At 40.0% G+C, this 24,544-nt stretch overlaps 2 protein-coding genes across 11 annotated transcripts in view; one reads left to right on the top strand and one right to left on the bottom strand.

The window, feature by feature from the left end:
• lrrfip2 (leucine rich repeat (in FLII) interacting protein 2) overlaps positions 1–7,085 on the top strand; it is a 35,682-nt gene extending 28,597 nt beyond the window's left edge. For 8 of the 10 annotated variants that reach the window (XM_072437243.1, XM_072437241.1, XM_072437242.1 and 5 more), the window contains 6 exons: positions 821–922; positions 3,483–3,612; positions 5,076–5,243; positions 5,324–5,403; positions 5,478–5,582; positions 6,953–7,085. In XM_072437243.1, coding sequence (XP_072293344.1) covers positions 821–922; positions 3,483–3,612; positions 5,076–5,243; positions 5,324–5,403; positions 5,478–5,582; positions 6,953–7,063 — 696 coding nt within the window. In that variant the 3' untranslated portion in view covers positions 7,064–7,085. The remainder of the gene's footprint in view (positions 1–820; positions 923–3,482; positions 3,613–5,075; positions 5,244–5,323; positions 5,404–5,477; positions 5,583–6,952) is intronic. The other 2 variants (XM_072437245.1, XM_072437244.1) reach the window with 1 other exon arrangement.
• Positions 7,086–8,824: 1,739 nt separating this feature from the next.
• Positions 8,825–24,335, bottom strand: mlh1 (mutL homolog 1, colon cancer, nonpolyposis type 2 (E. coli)). Its single transcript, XM_072437136.1, has 19 exons — positions 24,156–24,335; positions 23,993–24,083; positions 23,223–23,321; positions 23,061–23,134; positions 22,230–22,302; positions 21,493–21,584; positions 21,336–21,378; positions 21,177–21,265; positions 18,903–19,015; positions 17,919–18,012; positions 16,921–17,074; positions 15,659–15,942; positions 13,651–13,871; positions 13,080–13,188; positions 12,945–13,008; positions 12,699–12,863; positions 12,533–12,625; positions 11,552–11,662; positions 8,825–9,010 (listed from the first exon to the last, which is right to left on the bottom strand). The coding sequence occupies exons 1-19, from the start codon at positions 24,260–24,262 to the stop codon at positions 8,861–8,863; spliced, it is 2,226 nt and encodes a 741-aa protein (XP_072293237.1). The 5' UTR covers positions 24,263–24,335; the 3' UTR covers positions 8,825–8,860.
• Positions 24,336–24,544: the final 209 nt, after the last annotated feature.

Here is a 24,544-nt window from a genome sequence, read left to right as displayed (position 1 = left end):
GAGCAATAGTCAACCTAAAATGATTGTAGTCATATTTTGATGATCTTAATAGTTATCCGGTCTATACAGACTCAAAACGACATGAAAAAATGGGGGGAAAGACTGCAGCGTTCTTATTACCAGTAAATAAAAATAGAAAAAACAATCAATACACTTTATTTGTAAATATTCATTCATAGTTCAACCTTTATTTGGTTGTTAATGTATTTAAAAAGTCTCAAAATGTAGAAATAGTAACAGAAATAATCGTTTGCCTAGTCGACTAATCAAATAACCATTAGTTGCAATCAACAACAGTGTTAATGTTGTTTTAAAGATATGCTAAATTTTAATATTTGGCATATTGTTGATTTCAAACATCTGCAAAAAGAACTGATCAACATGATATCACAAACATCTGTCATTAGTAGTTTGTCGTCTTAGATAAAACGTCTTTACGTGTTGAATTATGAGTAAAAAGGGAACCATCACTAACAAGAAGAACAATCATATTTGGCATTGCATCCAGTATATTTCAATGATTGACCCTAATATGGCTAATATTTGCAGTTTCTTTACTTTTGATAGATATTTGGCGCGATAGGTCCGATACTGCCATCTGGTGGTAATAACTGAAATCATACCGTTATATTTCAAAGCAAAAACATGACTTTTCCTAACGAGCTTTATCGGACCTGTGGCATGTGAGGCCCGTTTGTGTCTCACGCTGCACTCTGCATGTGTCTGTGCATGTCCCACTGTGATTCTGTCAAATATGTCCTCTCCAAATGTCCTCCCCTCTTGTCTTTTCTCTCCCCGTCCCCGTGGTGCGTGTGGACAGGCCCTAGAGAGGCAGAAAGAGTACTTTGATTGCATTAGGAATGAGAGGGATGAGTTGAGAGATGAACTGGCTGACATCAAGGGGAAAGCCAAAGCGGGAGAGGTAGGTCCACGGTGAAAAAGGTTCATCACAGCACATCACAGCAATATTTAGTTTATTTTGAAAGTTTGTGGAACGGGCGAGACACTTGGTCATGTTACATTCTCTGAAGTCGAATGTCCGCACATTATTCACAATTTTGTAGGAGCAGTGACAAAGGCGGGAAATTGTACACACAGTAATTCAAAGTGCTTTACATAACAGACAACGCTACATTAAACTCTCAATGCAAACTGGGAAAAAACAAAAAATCATTGGCTTTGTGGAGTCTGAAAACACTGATTCTTCATGTCAAGTCTTGAACAGGTGTAATAATTATAATAATAAAGCACTGGATTCATATAAAGAATCCAGTGCTTTATTATTAAAGCACTGGATGAATGAGCTGTTTTTTTTCTCCCGGAGGCCACATTTTCAAACGTATACAGAGTGGAGGGTCAAAAACTACATGACAATCAAGCGAATCATTAAAAATATGGCATTTGACATTGTAAAGCTTGGTACATTCATTTTAGGCCAGTATACCCAAAAAATGTTTGTTATTTAGGTTATGAAAGCAAAATGTTTTACATTTTACAGTGAAAAGTACTACTTTTGGGTCTGAGGGCCACATTTTGCCCCCGGACCACAGTTTGGACACAGCATTTCTGTAATACTATAGACAACACAAAATAATAGTTCTTTCTTTGTTAAACTAGTTCTGAAAGAGCTCAAGATTACACTAAACATGTTCAGTAAAGGTCAAATTTTGTCCTGTTAATGTGATTTTATTTTTTTTATTGGTATTGTTACTTGCTCAAATATCTAGTTTTTTGTATACTTTTCACCTCCGAAACTCTCACTCACACCAGTTTTTTAATTTACAATATGTTATTTATCTTCCTCGCTGACATGAACCTTAAGAAACTAAATTAACTTAATCAGCAAAGTAAATGGTCACATTTATATAGCGCTTTTCTACCGTCAAGGTACCCAAAGCGCTTTACATCAAGGAACCAGTCACCCATTCACTCCCACATTCACACCCAGATGTTCACAGACACTGGGGGCGAGTTGGCTTAATTGTCTTGCCAAAGGACACAACGTTAGTATTCACATGAGGCAGCTGCGATCGCACTGCCAACCTCCTCTGACCGAGCGGGGAGTCAAACCGCCGACCTTTGGGTCAGAAGACAAGCACTCTACCACTGAGCTGCTGCCGCCCCAAGTAGTACCAAAGTACCTAACTTAACCTAAGTACTCTTTATTCAGTGTAGTTAATCCTGCGTCTTTTATCTTATGTTTTTCGATCTGATTCATGCAGCTCTTCTCGCTCTGTCGTCTCGTATGTTTCCTGTTAGAGCTCAGTAACCATGACTTCGAGCGCCGTTTGTGATTAGTGCAGTTTATTGGTTCAGACTGAGCTCTGAAACTGCTCACGGCTCTGAAATAAACAGTTAGCAATTCTCTGCATTTAGCAACGGCTCTGTGGAAAAAGGTTCCTCCCCGGGACTGAATTAGGCAATGAATTAAGCAATCGTTCACATACTATGGAAACCAGTAAATAATTGGTCATGTGTGAGTTTGTCGTGATATAGAGGTTCAGGGTTCGTTTATTTGTGATTCCACTGAACAAAATGTGTTCCTCAATGTTTTAATGAAAGATGAGCAAATGCTAAACACAACTACAAAGTACTATCTATTGAATGGATGTAATTTAGCGGCGTATTTTAGTGGTGTACTTTAGAGTCTACTTTAGAGTCTACTTTAGAGTCTACTTTAGAGTCTACTTTAGAGTCTATTTTAGAGTCTACTTTAGAGTCTATTTTAGCGTCTACTTTAGCATCTACTTTAGCGGCGTACTTTAGCGTCGTACTTTAACTGTGTAGTTTGACAGCGTATTTTAACTGTGTAGTTTGACAGCGTACTTTAACTGTGTAGTTTGACAGCGTACTTTAACTGTGTAGTTTGACAGCGTACTTTAACTGTGTAGTTTGACAGCGTACTTTAACTGTGTAGTTTGACAGCGTACTTTAACTGTGTAGTTTGACAGCGTACTTTAACTGTGTAGTTTGACAGCGTACTTTAGCGGCGTACTTTAGAGTCTATTTTAGAGTCTACTTTAGCCGTCTTCTTTAGCGTCTACTTTAGCCGTCTACTTTAGCCGTCTACGTTAGCCGTCTACGTTAGTCATCTACTTTAGCCGTCTACGTTAGCCGTCTACGTTAGTCGTCTACGTTAGTCGTCTACGTTAGTCGTCTACGTTAGTCGTCTACGTTAGTCGTCTACGTTAGTCGTCTACTTTAGCCGTCTACTTTAGCCGTCTACTTTAGCGGCGTACTTTAGCGGCGTACTTTAGCTGTGTAGTTTGACAGCGTCCTTTAGCTGTGTACTTTAGCTGTGTAGTTTGACAGCGTCCTTTAGCTGTGTACTTTATCTGTGTACTTTATCTGTGTACTTTATCTGTGTACTTTATCTGTGTACTTTATCTGTGTACTTTATCTGTGTACTTTATCTGCGTACTTTAGCTGCGTACTGTAGCGATAGAAGGCGTGGCCCTAATGCGTTCCCGCCCCTCTGTCAGAAACACGGGCTGGTGATCATCCCGGACGGCACGCCAAACGGAGACTTGAACCACGAGCCGGTGTCCGGGATCACAGTGGTGTCGCAAGAGGCGGCGCAGGTGCTGGAGTCTGCGGGAGAAGGACCTCTGGGTGAGTAGGACCTCTGGGGGAGTCTTCTGAGCCGAGGATTATGGGTAATGATGTCACCGTGTCAAACGATTATTGAGACAAAACATCACGATTTAACAATTATTCACCATTATTACTGTGACTGGCTGTTTTTGTCACATTTACTTGACGCCATTTCACAGATACTTTATATTTAGATTAGTTTAATTAAAGCCGTTTAATTCTGCTTCAAAAATAGTCACAATTATAATTTTTTAGTTCTTATGATTAAATTGCGACTAAAATAATCCAGATTATCGATTAACCGCATAATCTTGACACCACGATACTGACGGGAAATTCCGGATTAAATTTTCCATTATTTTTGCAGATATCCTTTTTAGAAAATTGTATTTATTTTCCCTGGCAAAATATTACGAACAAATATATAATGTTGGCCTGGTTAGTTATTAAGAGTTTAACGGCTTGAAGGAGGCGAACCAGCTTTCACCCAAACACGGTTGTTTTCAGCGTTTTAAAACTTAAAATTTGCCCATATATTTGAATTACTTTGTGGTTTATAAAGTTTCAGATCCGAAAGAGAATTGTAGGTCTTGTTGTTGCCACGTATTTTCTTATAACCCTCGAACAATTAACATTTTCTCAAAGTCTAAAGGACAAATTAACTTAAATCCATTTATTTAGTTCAGTGAAGCCAGTCTTTATTTCTCAGTAGTTATGTTATGATGGTTATGATGATAATAATGATAATATCTATTGAGTAATAAAAGAGGCTGTGCCATTTCTAGATGATAAAAAAAAAAAGCAACCTAAAATATATAAACCGTATTTTCCGGAGTATAAGCCGCACTGGAGTATAAGTCGCACTAGCCAAAAATATGCATAATAGAGAAGAAAAAACATAAATTGCACTGGAGTATGAAATATATGTGATATTATTTGTTATTTTCACACTTGCAACCAGAAGTCGCTCCGGAGTGTATATATATATATAAGTATAAATATAAGTATACATGAGTTTGCACATCCGAGAACTTATCTTAACTTGTACAGTAGCAACCGAGTCCGCCATTTTGAAAGGGGCATAACAGCACGTCAACTACATACAATATCCAGTATATGAGGCCAAAATGCCAACAACCTGCGTTCTGCAAAGACATCGCTCTGTTGTCAGACCAAGGAATAATAGCTTTGTCCTGTACCTTAGTTATAGTCTAAAGAATCAAAGTATTCGTAGCTCATTATGCCGTAGAAAAGGATGTAGTCGTGGTGGTTGCTAGTATGTCGCGTGCCCCTTTCAAAATGGCCGCTACGGGGGAAGTCCCGGCTGTATGACGTCACCGCGAACACATGTATAAGTTGCACCCCGGCCAAAACTACGAAAAAAGAGTGCAACTTATAGTCCGGAAAATACGGTACACGTGTATTTCAAACGCTGTGACGTGAGCGCGGCCCACTCAGCGCCCCCTGTCTCGTTGCTCCAGACGTGAGGCTACGGAAGCTGGCGGAGGAGAAGGACGAGCTGTTGGCGCAGATCAGGAAGCTGAAGAACCAGCTGGAGGACGAGAAGCAGAAGCACTCCAAGACCGACGGCTCCGCGGACGGAGAGCGGCTGGAGAACGGCACCGACCTGCACTACATCGAGATGCAGCGTGAGGGATCGACACGGCGCCGTTGCTAAGCGCGCGCGGACTGAAATGTACCGTAATCCTTTCTCTGTTTTTACCCACAGGAGATGCAAACCGACAGATTAGTGAATATAAATTTAAGCTATCCAAAGCGGAACAGGAAATGGGTACGATGGAGCAAAATGTGAGTGACAGTCTGTATAAATGCGTGGACTTGTGGGTTTCTCGTGTTTTCCTCACGCGTCTCGTGCGTTCCAGGTAAACAGACTTGAAGGGCAGGTCGCCAGGTACAAGACGTCGGCCGACAGCGCCGAGAAAGTAGAAGACGAACTTAAAGCGGAAAAGCGAAAACTACAACGAGAGGTAAAAAAAAAGGATCCCCGTGTTGACTCGTCGTGTCCATCCGCTTTGCACTTCACAAGCGCCACACTGTAGGAATTACTCATTTAATCCCTGCTTTTGGATGTTCCGATCGCCACGGTTACGGCTGCGCGATTGTAAACGACTCCAGGAGCATTAACGTTAGAGAGAAGACTGGAATATGAAGTGATAAACGAATGCAATAATCACATGTTTGGAGTGTTTCTATAAAAAGACGGGATATTTAGTTCTTTGCAGAGGAAATTGGATTATTTAAATGTGTGTGTGGCGTTGTGCTGCCTTAGCCACAGCTGCCCTGGGACAATGAGGGTTTCACACGTGTCTGTACAAACACGTGCCTTTTACACATGGCAGAGTGTACAGGTCATTTCCCAGAAGGTCAAGACCTTTGGGCCGGAGGTGCACGACACGCCACTACTGCTAAATATAATACATATAAATGAAACCTAAAACGATACAATAACTGCTGATGGATTAGATTCTTGTGAGAAATAACACAAATGATACATTATGCTCTACAAACATTGCTTTGTGAAATTGCCCATCCAGTACTGACTTGAACTGGGACTGGACTAGTACTGACCAGGTCTGAACTACTCCACAACCAACAGGTCTTAACAGGAAGTAAACGATGACTTAACTGAGACCAAACCAGGTCTAAGCGAGTGCTAACCCAGAATTAAACCAGTACACAGCATTTATTATACTTATTGATATTTGTAAAGTGGCTCGTGGGCCTGGATCAGTCACTTGGAGGGCCTGAACTCAAAGAGGGTGTGGCCAAACCTATAAAACTATATCTCAAAGTATCCGACTCAAACTGCACATGCAAGAATAACTATTTATACAGAAAAGTACTAGTAAACACTGCATTTATGTCAAGTATGTACACCAGGCATGTCCAAACTAGGGCCCGGGGGCCAAATGCGGCCCTCAGACCAATTTCTGTTGCCCCTCCAGCTTCCTGCTTTGTTGGCCCAAACAACAAAAAGTAGTACTCTTTATTGGGAAATTGGGAAAATTCAGGCATATTGATGTTATACCAAACTTATATTAATGTTCCAAGTCTAATTAAAGGTGTGGAGGCTCATCGCAATTACGTCAAATGCTAAATTTCGAATGATTCACTTTGTCATTCAACAAATTCAACATCGTCAAGTTGTTTGTGGCCCTCTGCCCCCTTGAAGTTTCAAAATGCAGCCCTTGGTGAAAAAAAGTTTGGACATGCCTGATGTACACGTTAGACTAAACTCATTCCACATTAATTTAAATGAAATGACATCATTTTTAGTCGACCGATTAAATGTCATCACAGCCTTGATCCTGACCACCTTCTTCTTCTTCTGTCTCAGCTGCGCACGGCTCTGGACAAAATCGAGGAGATGGAGATGACCAACAATCACCTCGTTAAACGCCTGGAGAAGATGAAGGCCAATAGGAACGCGCTACTGTCCCAACAATGAGCCACGCCCCCCCTCTAAACCCCACCCCCCAAACCCCACCCCCATCCACACAAAAGCGAATGGTAAACCCTGCACCTCAAACCCCCGGGAGCACATCGTCCGTAATCCACCCTCGTTCGTAGCTAACCAAAAAAACAGTTGTAGCACAGGAAAAAAAAATCAAAAGTACTTTCTCATTTTTGTCCGGCAGCGTTTGGGAGACTCAGAAACATAATAATAATAATAATTAATAATAATAATAATAATAATAATAATAATAATAATAATAATAATAATAATAATAATAATAATAATAATAATAATAATAATAATAATAATAATAATCCAAAAAAGAACCATGTAATATTGCTGGGAGATGCACTTTTTTTTTTTGGACATTTATTTGAATCACTACTTCATTTACAGGTATTTGTACTACATCTCGTTCTCTCGTCTGTGTTTCTTCGCCTGGGTGCTGCTTGGGCATATGTTTCGGTTGCGTTTTTTTTTTTTTTTTTTGATAAGTTGCATGAATGACGTTTAACGAAAGCTTTTTAGACTCTGCCGCGCTGGAGCCTCCCTCTCAGTAAAGTGCCTTCTCGCAGTGGGATAAACTGGGGGCCCGTACCACTCCATTTGCTGGTGGTGTGAACTGGTACTGAATGTGGACGGTGTGTATTTAAAAAGTGGAAACGGCGCAGATCTGAAACTGTTTATGACGGTGGAACGGCTGTGTCCGCCGAGGTGTCGTTGGAAAGTTTTTCAGATATTTAAAACAAGATTTCTTCAAAATAAATGTGTAATTTACAAATGTGTCGACGAAGAGGGTCTTTCTTTTTTTTTGGACTTTGGGACGTTCGCGGCGGGAAATAAACGGGTTTAAACTGTCAAAAACGTGCATTGAACTGGAACGTGACTGGGACCGGTGTTTCCCAACCAGGCGTTCGCGGACACTTTCCAGGTTGTTTCTGATTTCAAAAGGTGAAATAAAAGCGTTTGAATGTAAAGTGGTGCTTTGTAGTGAATTTTAAATGATTTGGGGAATATCTTTTAAGTTTATTTTGGACATTTTAAGCAAAGAAAGTGAAATGGTAATCACGTTTTCATTTATATCTAATAAGGAATCATTACTCGAGTTGGAGATGAATGTTCATGGAATAGAAAAAATGATAAAGCAGCCTAAAATCACCAATTCAGATCATATCAAAGCAATCAAATAAATCATTCACTACAATTTTGCATCAGTTCATCTTTAGAAGAGAAGTGTTATTGCTTTTCATTCATTTGCGCCGTTTTGATATGTCAGATTAAAAGCTGCAAATAACAATAAACTGTTTTTGATAAATCGATTAATCACAAAATGCACTTGAAAGATTTATAAACAATTTTACAATGAAGCTAAAACGATGGATTTACAAGGTTATTTTGAGGTCATTCCTGCACTTTCTGAAATATAAATCCTCCTTTTTCATGTTTTTTTTTAGTCTGAATGATTCAACAATTATTGGGTTATGAAATTAGTCGACAATTATTTTATGAATTAGTTGTGATAAAACTTTCAGCTGCTTTTGCCTTGAATCTTTAAAAGCCACTGTTTTCAGAAGAACAACTAAGTGTTTTTGACTGTAGCTGTAATAAATGATTAAAATGTGATTAATTGTACTGCTCTAAACAAATCAAACCACTAACACATATATTTTTATTAGTAAAATACGAGACCAATGAACCTTATTTTTAAACTCCATGAAATCCATTTTATTTACATGACGAAATATACATTAAACAGTAAAAAAATATGTCAGCAACAGGGACGACGGGTCAACAGCGCTCGAACACTTTGTACAGATCTGGTAAGTTTGCGATCTGCAGAACCGTCCCGTCTTCGCTGAACCGTTTGGGGGGACTGAAGAGGGTCCGGAAGGCTTTGAAAATCACGTGCTCGACTTTCCAGCGCCACGAGTCCGAGTCCTGGAAAACAGAACGCAAATAAAAAAAAATCAAATCGATAATGACGGAAGAGTTTGTGTTTTATTTTCTTTCACGCACATTAATAGCCATAGAGTCGAGGGGATTTGCACAAGAACTGATGGATTACTATTTTTATTGCACTATAATAAAGCTTTTGAATGAAAACACAACTGGACATTGTAAAGCCTTTATTATAACTCACTGTTGAAAAGCTTTTTTTTTCCAAATTAATTTTAGTTTAAAGTATAATCCGTCTTTGTTCATAGTGATGCGTTCATTCAAATGTACACTGTCCCCACTGGGATCTGTTTTAGTATTTTAATTGCATTAAAGATTTGAGATGGGAAATCAATTAAACATTGCACATACTCAAAGCTAAATGAACAGTCAAACTAAATATAAATGTTTCACTCCGGCCTGGTATTGGAGTGGTTCAGGGTGTACAGTAAACTCCTGATCATTACCAACTAGGCTTTGACCTCTGACCTTTGACCTGGTGATGGGCAGATACCACCCGAAACCATCTGGATCATTCATTATTTGATCATTGTAATTTTGATATTTGTAATTGCGGACGGCTTTAGGGAAAATAGCTCCAGAATTTCCTGGACGCTGCTAAACCAAAATAGTCATCAAATATCTATAGTAGTTATTTAATATATCTTAAAGTGACGCCGCTGCTTTGACCTACACGTCTGTCGTTATTAGTTTCACCACCAGAGGGCAGTGCAGATGAGCCAAACAAGCGTCTCATTATTAGGCCCGAGCGCCACAAGCTGGCGAGAGGCCTATTAATCTCGTAAGGCCGTGCAAAGCACGGCTGCGAAAGTGCGCACGTAGTGCGCACGAAATCGAGCGCGAAGCGCTCGCCCACTTCCAAACACTCACTAACGCACTCCTTCACTCATGCACGCCCCGTGCATACTAATTAGTAGTAGGAAAATGGAACATTACCGTTGTAAACGGGCGAAGCCCGTGCAAAAGTGCGCACTATAAAGCACTCATTTGCGCTAAGTAGCTCACGAATACGTTCCCCATCTCTTGCATGTTCCGTGCATATAAGCATGTAATGCAAAAATTGAATATTATTACTGTATAGAGGGCCAAAAACACAAAGTGGGCGGAGCCCACTCAAAATTAACGAAGGTACCCGTCAGTGACCAGGGACCCACACCATGAGGTAGGAAAGCGCGAGCGCTTTCCGAAAATGTATAGTTTATGATATTTGAAAAATGGGAAACATTGTTTTCGCATCGGAATATTATTCTTTCTTTCTTCTTCTTCTTCTTCTTCTCGGGACCAACCCCCCTATTTTTCACCCAGTGAACATTGACGAAAAGTCACAAAAATTTGCACACCTCTAAAAATCGTGCCTCTCTACATTCTGGCTATTTCCCTTTTCTAAAATAAAAAAAATTGGCGCGTCAGCGCCCCCAAATGTACCAAAAATGCATTGAGAGATGGGAAATGACCCAAAAAAAATCTGATCGTAGAATCATGAAATTTGGCGCAGAGGTAGATGGTGACAAGAGAAGTAAAAAATATTATTACGGCAACGCCGTCCGCCCAACCAAATGTCGGCCATATTGCTTCAAAAATGGCTAAACATGACTTCGGAGTTTTTCCAACGTCGTACTTTTACGAACTCCTCCCAGGGCGTTGGCCCTAAAAAGCTGAAATTTGGTGAAAATGCTACTGAGGAGTGGGACATCAAAAGTTATCCAAATTACATTGATACCTCTCACGGTCTCTGAGCGGCGAAGCCGCAAACTGTAGCAAGAATTTCAGAAATCTCCCAAATTTAACATTTCTGCCGTTTGCGCAGATAAAGTCCGAATTGCGTCAAATTAGAATCAGTTGTTAAACTTTTTGCCCTAAACCTACTTGAAGTGAAATAAATTAATTTGGAGCCACAGCGCCCCCTACAGATTTTATATGGAGGTTAAATATTTAGTTTTGCGAAATTATATGAAATTTGACACAACTCAATTTTGGCCCCATCAAAAAAGTCAATGAGACCCATGTCATAATTGTTACGGCTTTGCCGTAACGATGACCAAAACCTCCCATGTTATTCCAATGGGGAAATCGCCAGAACATGTTTACACTTTAGACTTTCACGAACTCCTCTTAGGGCGTTAGACATATTAACCTGAAATTTGGTGAGACTCATCTTCAGGGGTGGACCATCAAAAGTTATCCACATTTTTATTCAAAGAGTCACGGTCTCTGTGCGGCTTTGCCGCACATTTTGCCAAGAATTCAAAATAAAATTGCTTTTTGATGGTAAAAGAAAGGGGAGAAGATGTGACAGTGTCACAGATTCAGCAGTAGATGTAATAAAAGGACAATTGGGGCGCGTTAGCGCCCCCTCCTCTTGCGGTGTGGCGGCGGCGTGGCGAGGGCCGATCATTGCCGCTTGCGGCTATATTTATTATTGATGCTGTTCAAGTTTATCTAGTGTTTGATGCATTTAAGACTCCTCGATTTCCCAATTCTTTGGCCAGGGCGGGATCCAGGGGTGAAGCTGGTGACACTGACCTGCTCCTCCCCAGACTCCGCCTCCAGGATGTACTGTTTCCTGATGGAGTAGAAGAAGCTGCACTCTTTACTTAAGTCTCTGAAACACTCCTTCTCGTCGTCCCAGTTCACCTGGAAAACAAGGGCGCTTCACTCAAAACACGGAGCACGTCTCGAGTTTTAAGAGTTCATAAAATGCCATGAGATCTGTCAGGAATGTCCAGAATAGATTCCAAATATCATCAGAAATAAACCAAGTCTAAAGTCCTATTCAAATCGTATCACGCAAACTTTAAAGAGACGTATAATGAGCTTTTAACCACGTAACATTCTTTCAACGCTTAAAACATGTGACACTATGAAGAGGCGGGGCTTATCAGTTCTGCAGTTTGAAGTCAATGGAACCGTTTGTTACTAAACCGTTGTAGAGCAGTTTTGCTGTTAAAATGCAAAATAATTCATTGCAAAAAAACATGTGATCTTTAAATTTGACTTTAAACTAGGGAAGTCACAGTAACAAATATGAGTGTTATGATTATATTAGGATTTAACTATTATTCAGGACCAAACAACAGTGAAATCTTTCATGCTCGTGGCCTGAAGTGTTACTGTACAAATTTTTACTTTCTGAAAGACAAAAGAACAAAAACAGCCAGATAACAAAAGTTCTTTACAATTAGCTGTGTTTTTGGGGCTTCAGATTCTTCATTTTGCTTCTAAAATCACCACAATTCTTATTTTTTTGGTTGTATATTGTGACCTGAATAACCACCACAACTGTCAAGATTTACCTAATAATCATGACATCCCTATTTTACTCTGAACTGAAAAGAGTGTGCATCAGGCAAGCTTCAGCGGGAGTTTCCTCCTCTCTCTCGCACTAAAAGAAGCACTTAAGCCTCTGCATATGAGGATTCGTCACTCAAACCTGGCAACGCCGACGTACATGTCATTAGCATCTTGAACCGTGCACTTAAAACACTGCAAACATGTTAAAAGCACCTCAGTGGCCAGTCTCAGGACAAACATGGGCAGCCCCTCCATGACGGGCGTGTACTTGTCCAGCAGCATGGGCAAACCCGTCAGGCGACCCTCCTGCAACCACAAGAAACAACGGTCAGCGGTCAGAACCCGGACGCGGGCGGCGCTGCGCCTCCTCGGGGCCGACCTGATCGATCTCCAGCGAGAAATACTCCTCCAGCATCTCCGCCTTCTTCTTGAGGAAGTCCACGATGTACTGGGCCAGTCCCTCTTTGGGCCCGTCGTCCTCGGTCCAGCCGCTCTCGTCCGAGTCCAGCGCCAGCATCGCCAGCTCGTACAGCGGCGCCGGCTCCTGAAAGTCACGCGGCACAAACGATGACGGGAAGTGGGCGTCTCGCTGTGTGACGACGACGACGGCAGCGGTTTTACTCACGGAGAGTCTGAGGACGCCGAAGTTGCCGAAGTCGTACACGAGGACTTGGTAGAAAAGCTCTTGGCTGCGGGTGAGACGTGTCGAATGTGACCAACGGGACGCAAAGAGGACTAAAACGGAGGCGGAGGTTTGTACCTGAGTTTGGTGGTGTTGAGCAGGTACAGTTTGGTGAGATGCTGGATTAAAGTCCACTGTGGAGTCACGCAGCCCACAAACGAGTGATTCTGCAGCATTTCTTGAAGGCCTCGAATCAAAAAGAGGAACGACTGTGGCTGCTTTTCAGTTTACAATCATTGACTTGACACTAATACACATAATACACATTTCACGTCATTTTGAAGCTGATTTTTGCATTTCACAATTACAAAACGGAACATAAGTACTTGTAACGTTTGTGTTTTAAATGTATTAATGTATTTAAATTGATTCATGTTTTATTTGCTTTACATATTTAACTAGTAAAGGGTTATTGAACTTGTTGACCGTGGCCTAAAACATTGTCTTGTAGAACGATGACAGAACAACCATGAACTGAATATAATGTTTCCTTACTAAAGTTAACGAGGAAATATGTGTTTTATACTTATATTTACATGTGTTTGGTCCAAAGTAATACTCTATTCTTCTGTCTGGAATAAACTGTGTGTAAAGAACCTCAAGTTGAGCCTAAATGAGTTGTTTCTTGCGTCTTCTGTTCTTGTTGTACCTTTGTGAGTGTCGTCCGTGATCTCTGCTCTGAGCCCTTTGATGCTGTTCAGTTTAATCACTCGTCTTTTTGGAGTTTCCGCTGCGTTCGCCTCCTCCTTCTGCTCCTCCTTCTGCTCCTCCTGCTGCTCCTCCTGCTGCTCCTCCTGCTGCTCCTCCTGCTGCTCCTCCTGCTGCTCCTCCTCCTCTTCTTCACACTGATGCTCCTTCCTCGGACGCTTCCTGGATCGACCGCACAAACACACAAACACGAAAGTATTTGTTTTATTATGTGGAGAAATGTTTTTAGCACCTCCAGGGAACTTTGGACAACTGACAAAATTAGACAGGTCCATCTGTTCTTCATAAAAAATGACTTATTTTATACTTTATATTGAGAAGAGAAAGATGCCAGTTCCAGTTTCTAATTATAAGTTTAAATGTATAATTATGATACAACTTTAGTAAATTACCAAGAGCCGCGTTCACACTTCTGCTCACACCAAATCAAAACCGGGGCTAAACCGGGACTAAACCGGGATTTAATTGGTACTAAACTGGGACTTTACTGTAACCTAAACATGGATTTGACCCTAAACCGGGACTAGACCTTTAAGTTTAGTCTTTAGTTTAGTTTCTTGGGATCATAAAGATTTACACTGACCACAACTAAATGGAGAAGACACACTGTGAGTTTTGTAGAGACAGATCCATTCATTCTTGTTTTTTTTGTACTTTTCTATATGTAAAGTTTATGTTGACTAAATTCTCGCAATAATAAGATCATTTGTGTGTGTTCTGGGTCAGGGATAAATGATCAGATTGTGGAAATACTTCATAGTTTTGAGAGCTTTTCTAGCAGAGAGGAGCAATGTGTTTTTCCCCGTGAAATACAACTGCAGTTCCGTGTTGCACCACCGAGGGGCAGCAGAGACAAACTATTGCACTGACCTGGTTTCCTCTGTAAAGCTGACAACATAGTGAGATTGGCCTGGAGGCAGATTATGACACTCGTTTGACTCGACAGCTCTGACTCACTCGCTTCAGGGGAATGTTTGAGCTCGTTTTGCTTTTTGGAACTTAAATTTGACAAGACGAATCCTGTCCCGGACCACTCGAGGCGCCGAGTAATCGAGCGAAAAGAGCGAATCGTCCCGAGACTGGCAAAGACGTCGTGACCCAAACCTGCAGGTGTGGAAACAGGGCTATGACGACGCAAATTCATCACCATTTCTTTGTCACGTTTCACTTGATTTAGTCTTTCAGAAAGTTTACATTTCATAAAGCCGGTCACAAACTTGAGGAAAATTAAAGATTTCACTGCTGTTTGGTCATCAGTGATCAGTAATCGTGAATGATCGTTAAATCTGATGTTATTTGAATACATTTTTCAAGATAGACTTAATATAGTCTTAATTGTCGGGCTGCAACAAACAATTATTTGGGTAATGGATTAGTCTAGCGGTTAATATTATTAAATTGTTGTTTGGAACGAAAAGGGAATGTGAGATTTTTACTCCGTTTTACCTGCGGGACTTTTCATCAAAAAAACAACATTTACACATTTCCCGTGTCATGTTTAATGCACCTTCAGTTGATGCTTTTAAGTCTTGTTTAAAAACGCACTTTTATTCACTGGCTTTTAACCCGGTTTGAGAATTGTGTGGTCCTCTGGCTGTCTTTTATGTTGTTTTTAATTAGTTTTTATTCGGTTTGTACGTATTTATTTATTATTGTATTCATTTTATTTTGAACATATTTTACTTCTGCTTGTTTTGTACTCTGGGCAGCACTTTGTGACTTTGTGTTGGTAAAATGTGCTGTAAAAATAAAGTTGGATTGGATTCTTATGTGATTCTTGCTCAGTCTGAGTAACAAAAGCTTCTTTTCTTCGATCACGGCACGATTTGGAGTCCGAGTTCAGACCAGTTTACAATTATTCCATTATTTAAACAGAAGACAACTATTTCTGTAATTCACATTTAATATAAACTTGTTGCAGCCCTAATTGTCCTACGTTCTGCACCGACCTTTGCGCTCCTCCTCCTCCTCCTCCGTCCCGCTCTCCGTCTCCCGTTTGCATCTCCGCTTCCTCCGCGGCCTGCAGCAGATCCAAATCGTCCTGCTCGTCCAAACCGTGGGAGGGTTTGGGCGACTGCGCGGCGGGTTTGTCTCTGGGCTGGAGGAAGGCGTCCAGTTTCTGTGCGCGGTGATCGGTGCGCACCATGTGATGGGCGTAAACGCGCTCGGCGGATTCTGACGTGGAGGGTTTGACCTCGGCGCCATCGGACACGGACAGACCTGGGAGTAAAGTCTGCAGAGGAAAGACATAAAGCGACTCATTTTTCAAAAAGAAACAGGAACACAAACTTGTAAAAAAACATAAAAATACCACCTTTTTATGACTCAAATACTTTTTTTTTGAGTTTTTCTTTAAGATTTACATGTGATCTTCTGTAACGTCTAATTTAAATTAAGACCATTCGAAAACTATTTAAGATTTGTTGTGTTCTGTCCTTTTTGTGCACTTTTTTATGTAAAGCTACAAATTAGTATCAAGTTTTGAGACTATTTTCCTATCGATTAGTTCCTGATTATCATCTAATTAGACATAACTTTACTGAGCACGCTTTCTGTCCTCAATAACACGTAAAAATAAACTAGAAAGTGGTTCTTTGCAGAGCAACATTTGAATCAAACTAAAACGATAAATGCCGATTTTGTTTACGGAAAAACGTTTTACAAATTGCAACATGAAAGGAATTCACCAGCGAAAACCACTTCTCGTAAAGTAGATAAAAGTTTTTGAATCTGGATAAAAACGATTGACCAAAACAAAGTAGCAGTAGTAACTTATTCATCCAACTACACGATATACGCCACAATAAGTACTATATCGACTTATCGTTCAGTAAATGACAGCTTTTCTTTGCTCTAGTGCGGAACGTTTTGTTATTTTAGTTTGATTTGAGCTTTAAAAAGGTCAAATAAATCATTCATTATCTATAATGAGTCTTTTAACTACTTTCATTTAGCCATTTATTTATTTATTGCAACTTTTCTAATTACATTGTGCAGCAGTTTGAATGTTTTAATGCATTTTCTTTTGTGACAGTCCTGCTTTATTGCTACCGTTTCTTGTTTCTTGTGCCAAACTGCAATGACAAACATAATTAGGCCTGTGTTTTCCATTTGCCGAACCAGCTCGCAGGGCGCGGCGTCTCGTTAAAATAGTTCCCGTGACAGAATGACAAAGACGTTGCTGTCCGAGGCGTTGGTTTCCCGCTCATACCTGAGTGAAGTACGTCCGCGACGAGTTGGAGCCCAGGAGTTTGCTCTCCACGTGCTTCTGGACGCTCTCGATCACGGCGTCCTCGTGCAGGAAGTGGACCTCGTGTTTGGTCGGGTGAACGTTCACGTCCACGTTCTGCGGGGCGATCTCCAGACTGCGAGCGGAGAACGGCGGATTACGCTCGGTTTGTTCGGTTTATCGATGAGCGCGATTATTCAGGTCACAACGTAGTCAATCGTAAGAAATAAAAAATACTAATCGTGACAGTTTTTAAAGCAAAATTAAGTGTTTTTTTAATTCAATCGTTACGTTTTCATGCATTTTTTGGACTAAAGCACCACACATTTTTGGCATTTTTTCTATTTTTTCACACACTGACAAGTTGAGGAACATGTTAGACAATGAGAATGAAAGACAATTATATATTTCACTGTTGTTTGGTCACGATCTCGATAATTGTGAACAAATCTCGTCAAATTGTGATGTTTTTCTCGCAATTATCGTCACACTAAAGTTTTACATATCTTGACATCATAACTGCGATTCACTGGTTTTCCATTTAATCCAGCTCAAACAACACTTTCTCCCACTTCGGCCTCCTATTGGTCAGTCTTTGTAAAGTTCTGCATGAGTGACAGGTGGATTTAACCAATCGCAGTGAAGCGGTAGATGACTTTAGTTCATTTGTTAATCTTTAGTTTAATCTTTACTGTTTAGTTTAATCTTTTGATCTTTCCAAGCTTAAATAAGAAAACTGACTTCTTTGTTTAATTTGCTTCGTTAAGTGTTTCAGGTGTTGTGTTCATTGATTTGATATAATGAATATGTAAGTTAAATTAATTTTAAGGACGCTAACTGCACATGAATCGTGATCTGATCGACTGTAATCTGGCTCTATGAAAACGTGATTAGAGCTGCAACTAATGATCCCTATAGAAATCGATTAGTCTGACGATTATTCTTTTAGTTGATTGAAGGTTGTTTTGTCGTGGAGTCACCTGAGATACAGAAAGGGGTGAGTGTTCTTGGGCAGATACGCGGCGTAAACCGTCTCCACGGCTTTCTTCAAGGAGCTCGACTCCACGAGACGATCTGAAAGAGACGCAAACTAAACCAGACCAGATACTGTTTCCTGTGCTCATAATGAGCTGAGGCTGATGTACTTTACTGCATCTACATCTACTTCACTACATCTACTTCACTACATCTACTTCACTACATCTACTTCACTACATCTACTTCACTGCATCTACTTCTACTCTACTGCATCTACTTCTACTCTACTTCAATACATCTACTTCACTGCATCTACTTCTACTCTACTGCATCTACTTCTACTTCACTGCATCTACTTCTACTCTACTGCATCTACTTCTACTCTACTGCATCTACTTCTACTCTACTGCATCTACTTCTACTCTACTGCATCTACTTCTACTCTACTGCATCTACTTCACTACATCTACTTCACTGCATCTACTTCTACTCTACTGCATCTACTTCACTACATCTACTTCTACTCTACTGCATCTACTTCACTACATCTACTTCTACTCTACTGCATCTACTTCACTACATCTACTTCACTGCATCTACTTCTACTCTACTACATCTACTCTACTGCATCTACTCTACTGCATCTACTCTACTGCATCTACTCTACTGCATCTACTCTACTGCATCTACTCTACTGCATCTACTCTACTGCATCTACTCTACTGCATCTACTCTACTGCATCTACTCTACTGCATCTACTCTACTGCATCTACTCTACTGCATCTACTCTACTGCATCTACTCTACTGCATCTACTCTACTGCATCTACTCTACTGCATCTACTCTACTGCATCTACTCTACTGCATCTACATATCCCTGTACATAATAAATACTACATACTACTATATGAGTGTACTACATACTCTGCCATAAACGTACCAATAAACCAAAGAGTAAGTGGTGAGTGAGCGTGAAGTGACTTACGGTTGATGAACAGGACCATGATGCATTTCTTCATGGAGTAGTTTGCGTTGGAGATGTGTCCCTTCATCTTAAAGGCCAGTTTGTGATCCTCGCAGCCGACTTCGATCAGCTCCCTGTCAAATACACAAATACTCACTTCAAAACACATCGGCGGCTCGGGAGCTCCACATCACTCACATTTATAACGTTTACGGATTTCATTACGTTTAAGGCAGGAAATGTCGAAAGAAATGTGAATCTCAATGTATTTTTGCCTGGTTAAATAAAGGTTAATACGTAGATATATTTAAAAAATGATAATAATGTAATAAGTAATGTGTCTTTTGGTCTGTCACCCCATTCCAAAAGTCTGAATAATAATAATAATCTGAATAAATACAATAGTTATCTGGATTACAAAGACTCTAAAACGCATGACAAGAGCATAAAAGAAATAAGGGTGTTGTTATTATTCTTATTAAAAGTATAAGGGGTTTTTCTACAACAGTGTTTTTATAAGTGATCTGTTTTTTATTATTTACTTCAGTGCCTAATCTGTGTTGCAACACTGGAACTGGAAAAAGTACTAACCCAGAGTTAATCTAGTACTAACCCAGAGTGACTAACCCAGAGTTAAAAAAGTACTAACCTAAAGTTAAACTAGTACTAACCCAGAGTGACTAACCCAGAGTTAAAAAAGTACTAACCTAAAGTTAAACTAGTACTAACCCAGAGTTACTTACCCAGAGTTAATCTAGTACTAACCTAAAGTTAAACTAGTACTAACCCAGAGTGACTTACCCAGAGTTAAACAAGTACTAACCTAAAGTTAAACTAGTACTAACCCAGAGTTACTTACCCAGAGTTAATCTAGTACTAACCTAAAGTTAAACTAGTACTAACCCAGAGTGACTTACCCAGAGTTAAACAAGTACTAACCTAAAGTTAAACTAGTACTAACCCAGAGTGACTAACCCAGAGTTAAAAAAGTACTAACCTAAAGTTAAACTAGTACTAACCCAGAGTTACTTACCCAGAGTTAATCTAGTACTAACCTAAAGTTAAACTAGTACTAACCCAGAGTTACTTACCCAGAGTTAATCTAGTACTAACCTAAAGTTAAACTAGTACTAACCCAGAGTGACTTACCCAGAGTTAAACAAGTACTAACCCAGAGTTAATCTAGTACTAACCCAGAGTTACTTACCCAGAGTTAAACTAATAAATAGAGGATTTTGTGCGTTCCATTCGATTCTGTGTTTGAATCCGGCTCTCGACAGTTTGCTGTATGTCCTTCCCCAGTCTCATACCCACTTCACACTGCACTGTCCTGTCTAATAAAGCCAAACACGGGCCACACACGCACATGCCAATTTCTGGACAGATTTGTAACAAGTGGAGGAGGAAGTGTCACGTGACCAAAACAGAATGTGAAATGAAAACAAAAGCACACGTGATCTCGTCGCTGCTCGGGCCACGCCCTCCTGAACTCTAATATAATCGTATCATCACAATGTTTCTTAGAGCTGGGTTGAAATAATCGATTTTTAATCGATTTGCATATTAAAAGGTAGAATGGACGATTTTTTTCAGTAAATTTTTTATCATATTTCCTCGTGGCGTGGATAAATCATTTGTCCTGCCACTGTATCAATCATAAAACGCACCTACCGCTCACCTGCAGCCGCGTGCGGTTTGTCCCCACGTTTCCGCGTGCCTAAGCGCATGGATCTATCATAATATAGTTCCCTCAGTGTACGGGGCAAAATGAAGTCCACACGGGGGAGTGGCATGTGCACTTCTGCCTGCGTTCTCAAATCGCCGAAAAATCGTCCATTGCGCCTTTAATGAACGATTATCGATTGTACGTCCAAAGATCTTTTATTTTATTTTTTTTTTATTAAAATTATTTTCTACATTTCCCTCAGTGAACTTCAATCTACCTTCAAGAAAGATAATTCAGGACTCCTGGATTATCTTTCTTGAAGGTAGATTGACCCTTGACCTTTTCATCAGTAACTATCAATACTTGTAAGATTTGCTGTTTAATATTGATATAATACTAGTTGTAATATGTTGCTTCTCTACACAGTCATGAAGTGAAGGAAACGGTTCAAATACGTTTTTCATTTTTAATAACATTAACCCCCGGATCGAATCGAAAATCGGAGCGTATCGGATGGAATCTGAGAAATCGGGGAAAAAAAAAATCGATTTTGAAACGTAAAAATCGGAATCGAATCGATTCTTGAAATTTGAATCGAAACCCAGCTCTAATGTTTCTACACATTTTACCTGCTGACTGCGTTCCCAAAAACCCCCCGAATGTTATCGACCACAGAGGCGTTGGGCAGCGTCCTCACGTCTGCCACCGTCTCTCCTTGCTGCCAAAATAAAAGCGGAATACAATATAAAACACACCGCCAGATGATACTCGCAGAATCCAAATATTACCTTTTTCACCGAGAAACTTTTGCCAGAGTTGTGTATGGCGTATCTGCAGAACAACAATATACTATTTACCGTATGGACTGCACATACTGTAAGAAACTGTACAATCTGTGTACTTGTATTAGCGAGTAAGTTACTATTAAAGTATGATATTGTTTACCTGCTGACGACGTCTACGATCCTTGAATACTCTTCACTCGGGCTCTTCAAAGCTTTTCTTCTGGTTGAAATGTTGTAAAACAGATCTTCCGCCTAAAACAGGAGTCCCAACACATTAAAGGTGCACAGTGTCACTTTTCTGGTGGATGTCTGGCTTTGCTCATGTTCCGCAGTACAGCATTAAACACATCTGACCTATTCAATTATCAAGTTTAACCTAAAGAAATGACCTCGAACGACACTCTGACTGTGAATGGGCCGCTCCACACTTATCTCAAGAGATTTAATGCCATAATGCGGAACATACCGTATTTTCTGGACTATAAGTCGCACTGGAGTATAAGTCGCACCAGCCAGAAAATGCATAATAGAGAAGAAAAAAACATATATAAGTCGCACTGGAGTATGAAATGCGGTTGCAAGTGTGAAATTAACAAATAATATCACATATAAGTCGCGCCGGAGTGTAAGTATATAAGTATAAATATAAGTATAAGTCACACCCCGGCCAAAACTATGAAAAAAGGTGCGACTTATAGTCCGGAAAATACATTACTGGGCAAAGAAATAACTCCATCTCCATGGAGACAAGCGGGCGAGACAAAGGACACAAAACAAAAGGTACGAAGACAAACACACAAATAAACATCGCCATGTCTCGTTTTCAACTGTGCCGTCGGATCAAATGAAGCCGAATGTAAAATGTGACAAATTATAATAAAATTGTACTTGAGTTACCAGGATTTGTGTGCCTTGGTTTCCGGCGCAGGGTTTAGGCGGTGCTTTGAGTTTACCGTCGCTATAACAAGCTCTGCAACGAGAAAAATTGTCACAAAAAATCCGTGTTCAACTGTTACTCACTACGCACCCAATGATTTCCTCTTTTTTTAGTCAACAGGTATATTTTTGTTTGCTGAATTCTACCAAAAAAAATCGATTTCATTAGGATTCATAATGTGCTTTTTAAGTGGACACACGTTCTTAAAACTGCATGAACCAAGGGGAATCTAGCTCTCGATGCTCCATTATTATACATAACAATAACTACAATAATGCACTTTACTCGTGAATACAAACGTTACGTGCCGAGTTAACCTGCCTGGATCGTGTTCGTCCCAAAAGGTCAAAACATAATGCAGCGATACAAGATAATAGATGTAGAAATCTAAAGGACAAACCCCACAGAGAATAGTCACAAACGTTTTGGGTCAAATTTCCCTTTGACGAATCAAACACCGTATTTTCCGGACTATGGAGTATAAGTCGCACCAGCCAAAAAATGCACATTAGAGAAAAAAAAAAACACATATAAGTTGCACTGGAGTATAAAATGCGGTTGCAAGTGTGAAAATAACAAATAGTATCACATATAAGTCGCTCCGGAGTATAAGTACATAAGTATGAATACAAGTATAAGTTGCACCCCGGCCAAAACTATGAAAAAAGGTGCGACTTATATTCCGGAAAATCCGGTATTCATTCTCCCTTTTCAATGAGCACGTTGCCGTATCGCGATCGCGGCTTTCTTTCGTCGCACACTGTAGTTTCGTAGTGCGTTTTTCCCCGTACTTGTAAGCGCATTTGGCGTCAGCAGTCTTCGTCGTTATGGTGACGTGGGCGACGTGGCTTATACTGGCCAGAGCCTGTGGTGGAGAACAAAATCAAAGAGTCCAAGTTACAATAAGATACGAGAGTTAAACGTGTGTAAACATGTCGGACAAAAGGCCTCACCTCTCCTCTGAATCCATAGGTGGAAATGGTGGAAAGGTCTTCGAACGTCTGTAATTTGCTGGTTGTAAATCGCTCGCACACGATCTCCATGTCTTCTTTCTGTACAAAAAGGAAACACACCAAATAACACGTAGGTTACGCTAATAATAATACTGCATTTCCATCTATCCAGCCTCGTTTATGACCATGACAAATAGACAAGTTTATTTGTAGAGCAGATTTCATACACAAGGCAATTCAAAGTGCTTCACACAACAGGAAAAGTGCATTAAACTCACAGAGCACATACAGAGCATTCCAGACACTCTTTCCCATATTTATTTGACATTGCCAGCATGACAAGCGTCTCCGGGATGGACACATCACTTTTAGATTGATTCTTTCCCATATCAGCGCGCTATCTGCAAACTTTTTATTTATTTATTTATCTTCCACTTTGTCCAATTGGCACATCAATAGTATCTTTCTTTTAAACCAATACATAGTTAAAATGTGATTTGCTAATTGATCATATCGCAATAATAGTTTTGCAATATGAAAATTAGAATAACTAATAGAGAATATAGTCAAAAAGTTGTTAAAATGACTACAAAAATAAACAGAATTCTTGTGTAATCTCATAAATCAGGAGTACACAGCAATATTTCTGCACTTTTGTGGTTCATTTACGTTTCATGCGATACTTGAACCTCAACCACGACATTAACAGGTACATTTAGATTTGTTTAATGCATTTATTAAGTGCAAATGTGTTTGTTTTTGTCCCTCACTCTGATCCCGGTGCCGTTGTCCTGAATCTGCAGCATCTTTAGCCCTCCGTCCTTCACCGTCACCTGGATGTTCGTGGACTTGGCGTCGAGGCTGGAAACAGACGATTAAATCAAACTTAAGTAGTTTTATTCGTGTTTTACTGAAGTGGAAAATCGACGTTACCAGTTTTCAATCATTTCTTTGACGGCGTTCGCAGGTCTCTGGATGACTTCTCCTGCAGCGATTCTGTTCACAACCGTCTCCTCCAGTCTCTTTATTACTCCCGCCATGTTCAGCAAGCTATTAAGTCTAAACGAGCAAAAAGACAACTTAAACCGCTTTAAGACGTTGTTGAGTTGAGTTATTTAGTCCATTGTAAATCCAAAACAACTCTCTCAGGAAGCGCAACGTGCATGGCTACGAAGATCATGAAAGGTGCAGATATACAACTCTGTTTTGCACACGCTTTCTAAAACAAATCTTCCGATATTACATTTAAGTATGTTTAGAACTTACTTACTCAAATTATAAATATATTATGTATACATTTTAATATGAAAATCTGTATAAAT

This window comes from Eucyclogobius newberryi, unplaced genomic scaffold (genome assembly GCF_026437365.1).
Source record: "Eucyclogobius newberryi isolate DKJ021-1_F unplaced genomic scaffold, fEucNew1.0.hap1 SCAF_8, whole genome shotgun sequence".
NCBI classification, from domain to species: domain Eukaryota; kingdom Metazoa; phylum Chordata; class Actinopteri; order Gobiiformes; family Gobiidae; genus Eucyclogobius; species Eucyclogobius newberryi.
The sequence above is the reverse complement of the archived record's forward strand: the minus strand, read 5'-3'. Positions and strand labels throughout refer to the sequence as shown.

Bases quoted from the DNA above. Each gene is read 5' to 3' on its own strand.
- mlh1 (XM_072437136.1), bottom strand. From the start codon at position 24,262: ATGGCGGGAGTAATAAAGAGACTGGAGGAGACGGTTGTGAACAGAATC. The intron at 13,872-15,658 runs GTCGGTGCAGAA...CGGTCGATCCAG, and splicing joins GGAGGAGGAGGAGCGCAAAG to GAAGCGTCCGAGGAAGGAGC. The intron at 12,864-12,944 runs GTGAGTAAAACC...CGTGACTTTCAG, and splicing joins TCGGCGTCCTCAGACTCTCC to GAGCCGGCGCCGCTGTACGA.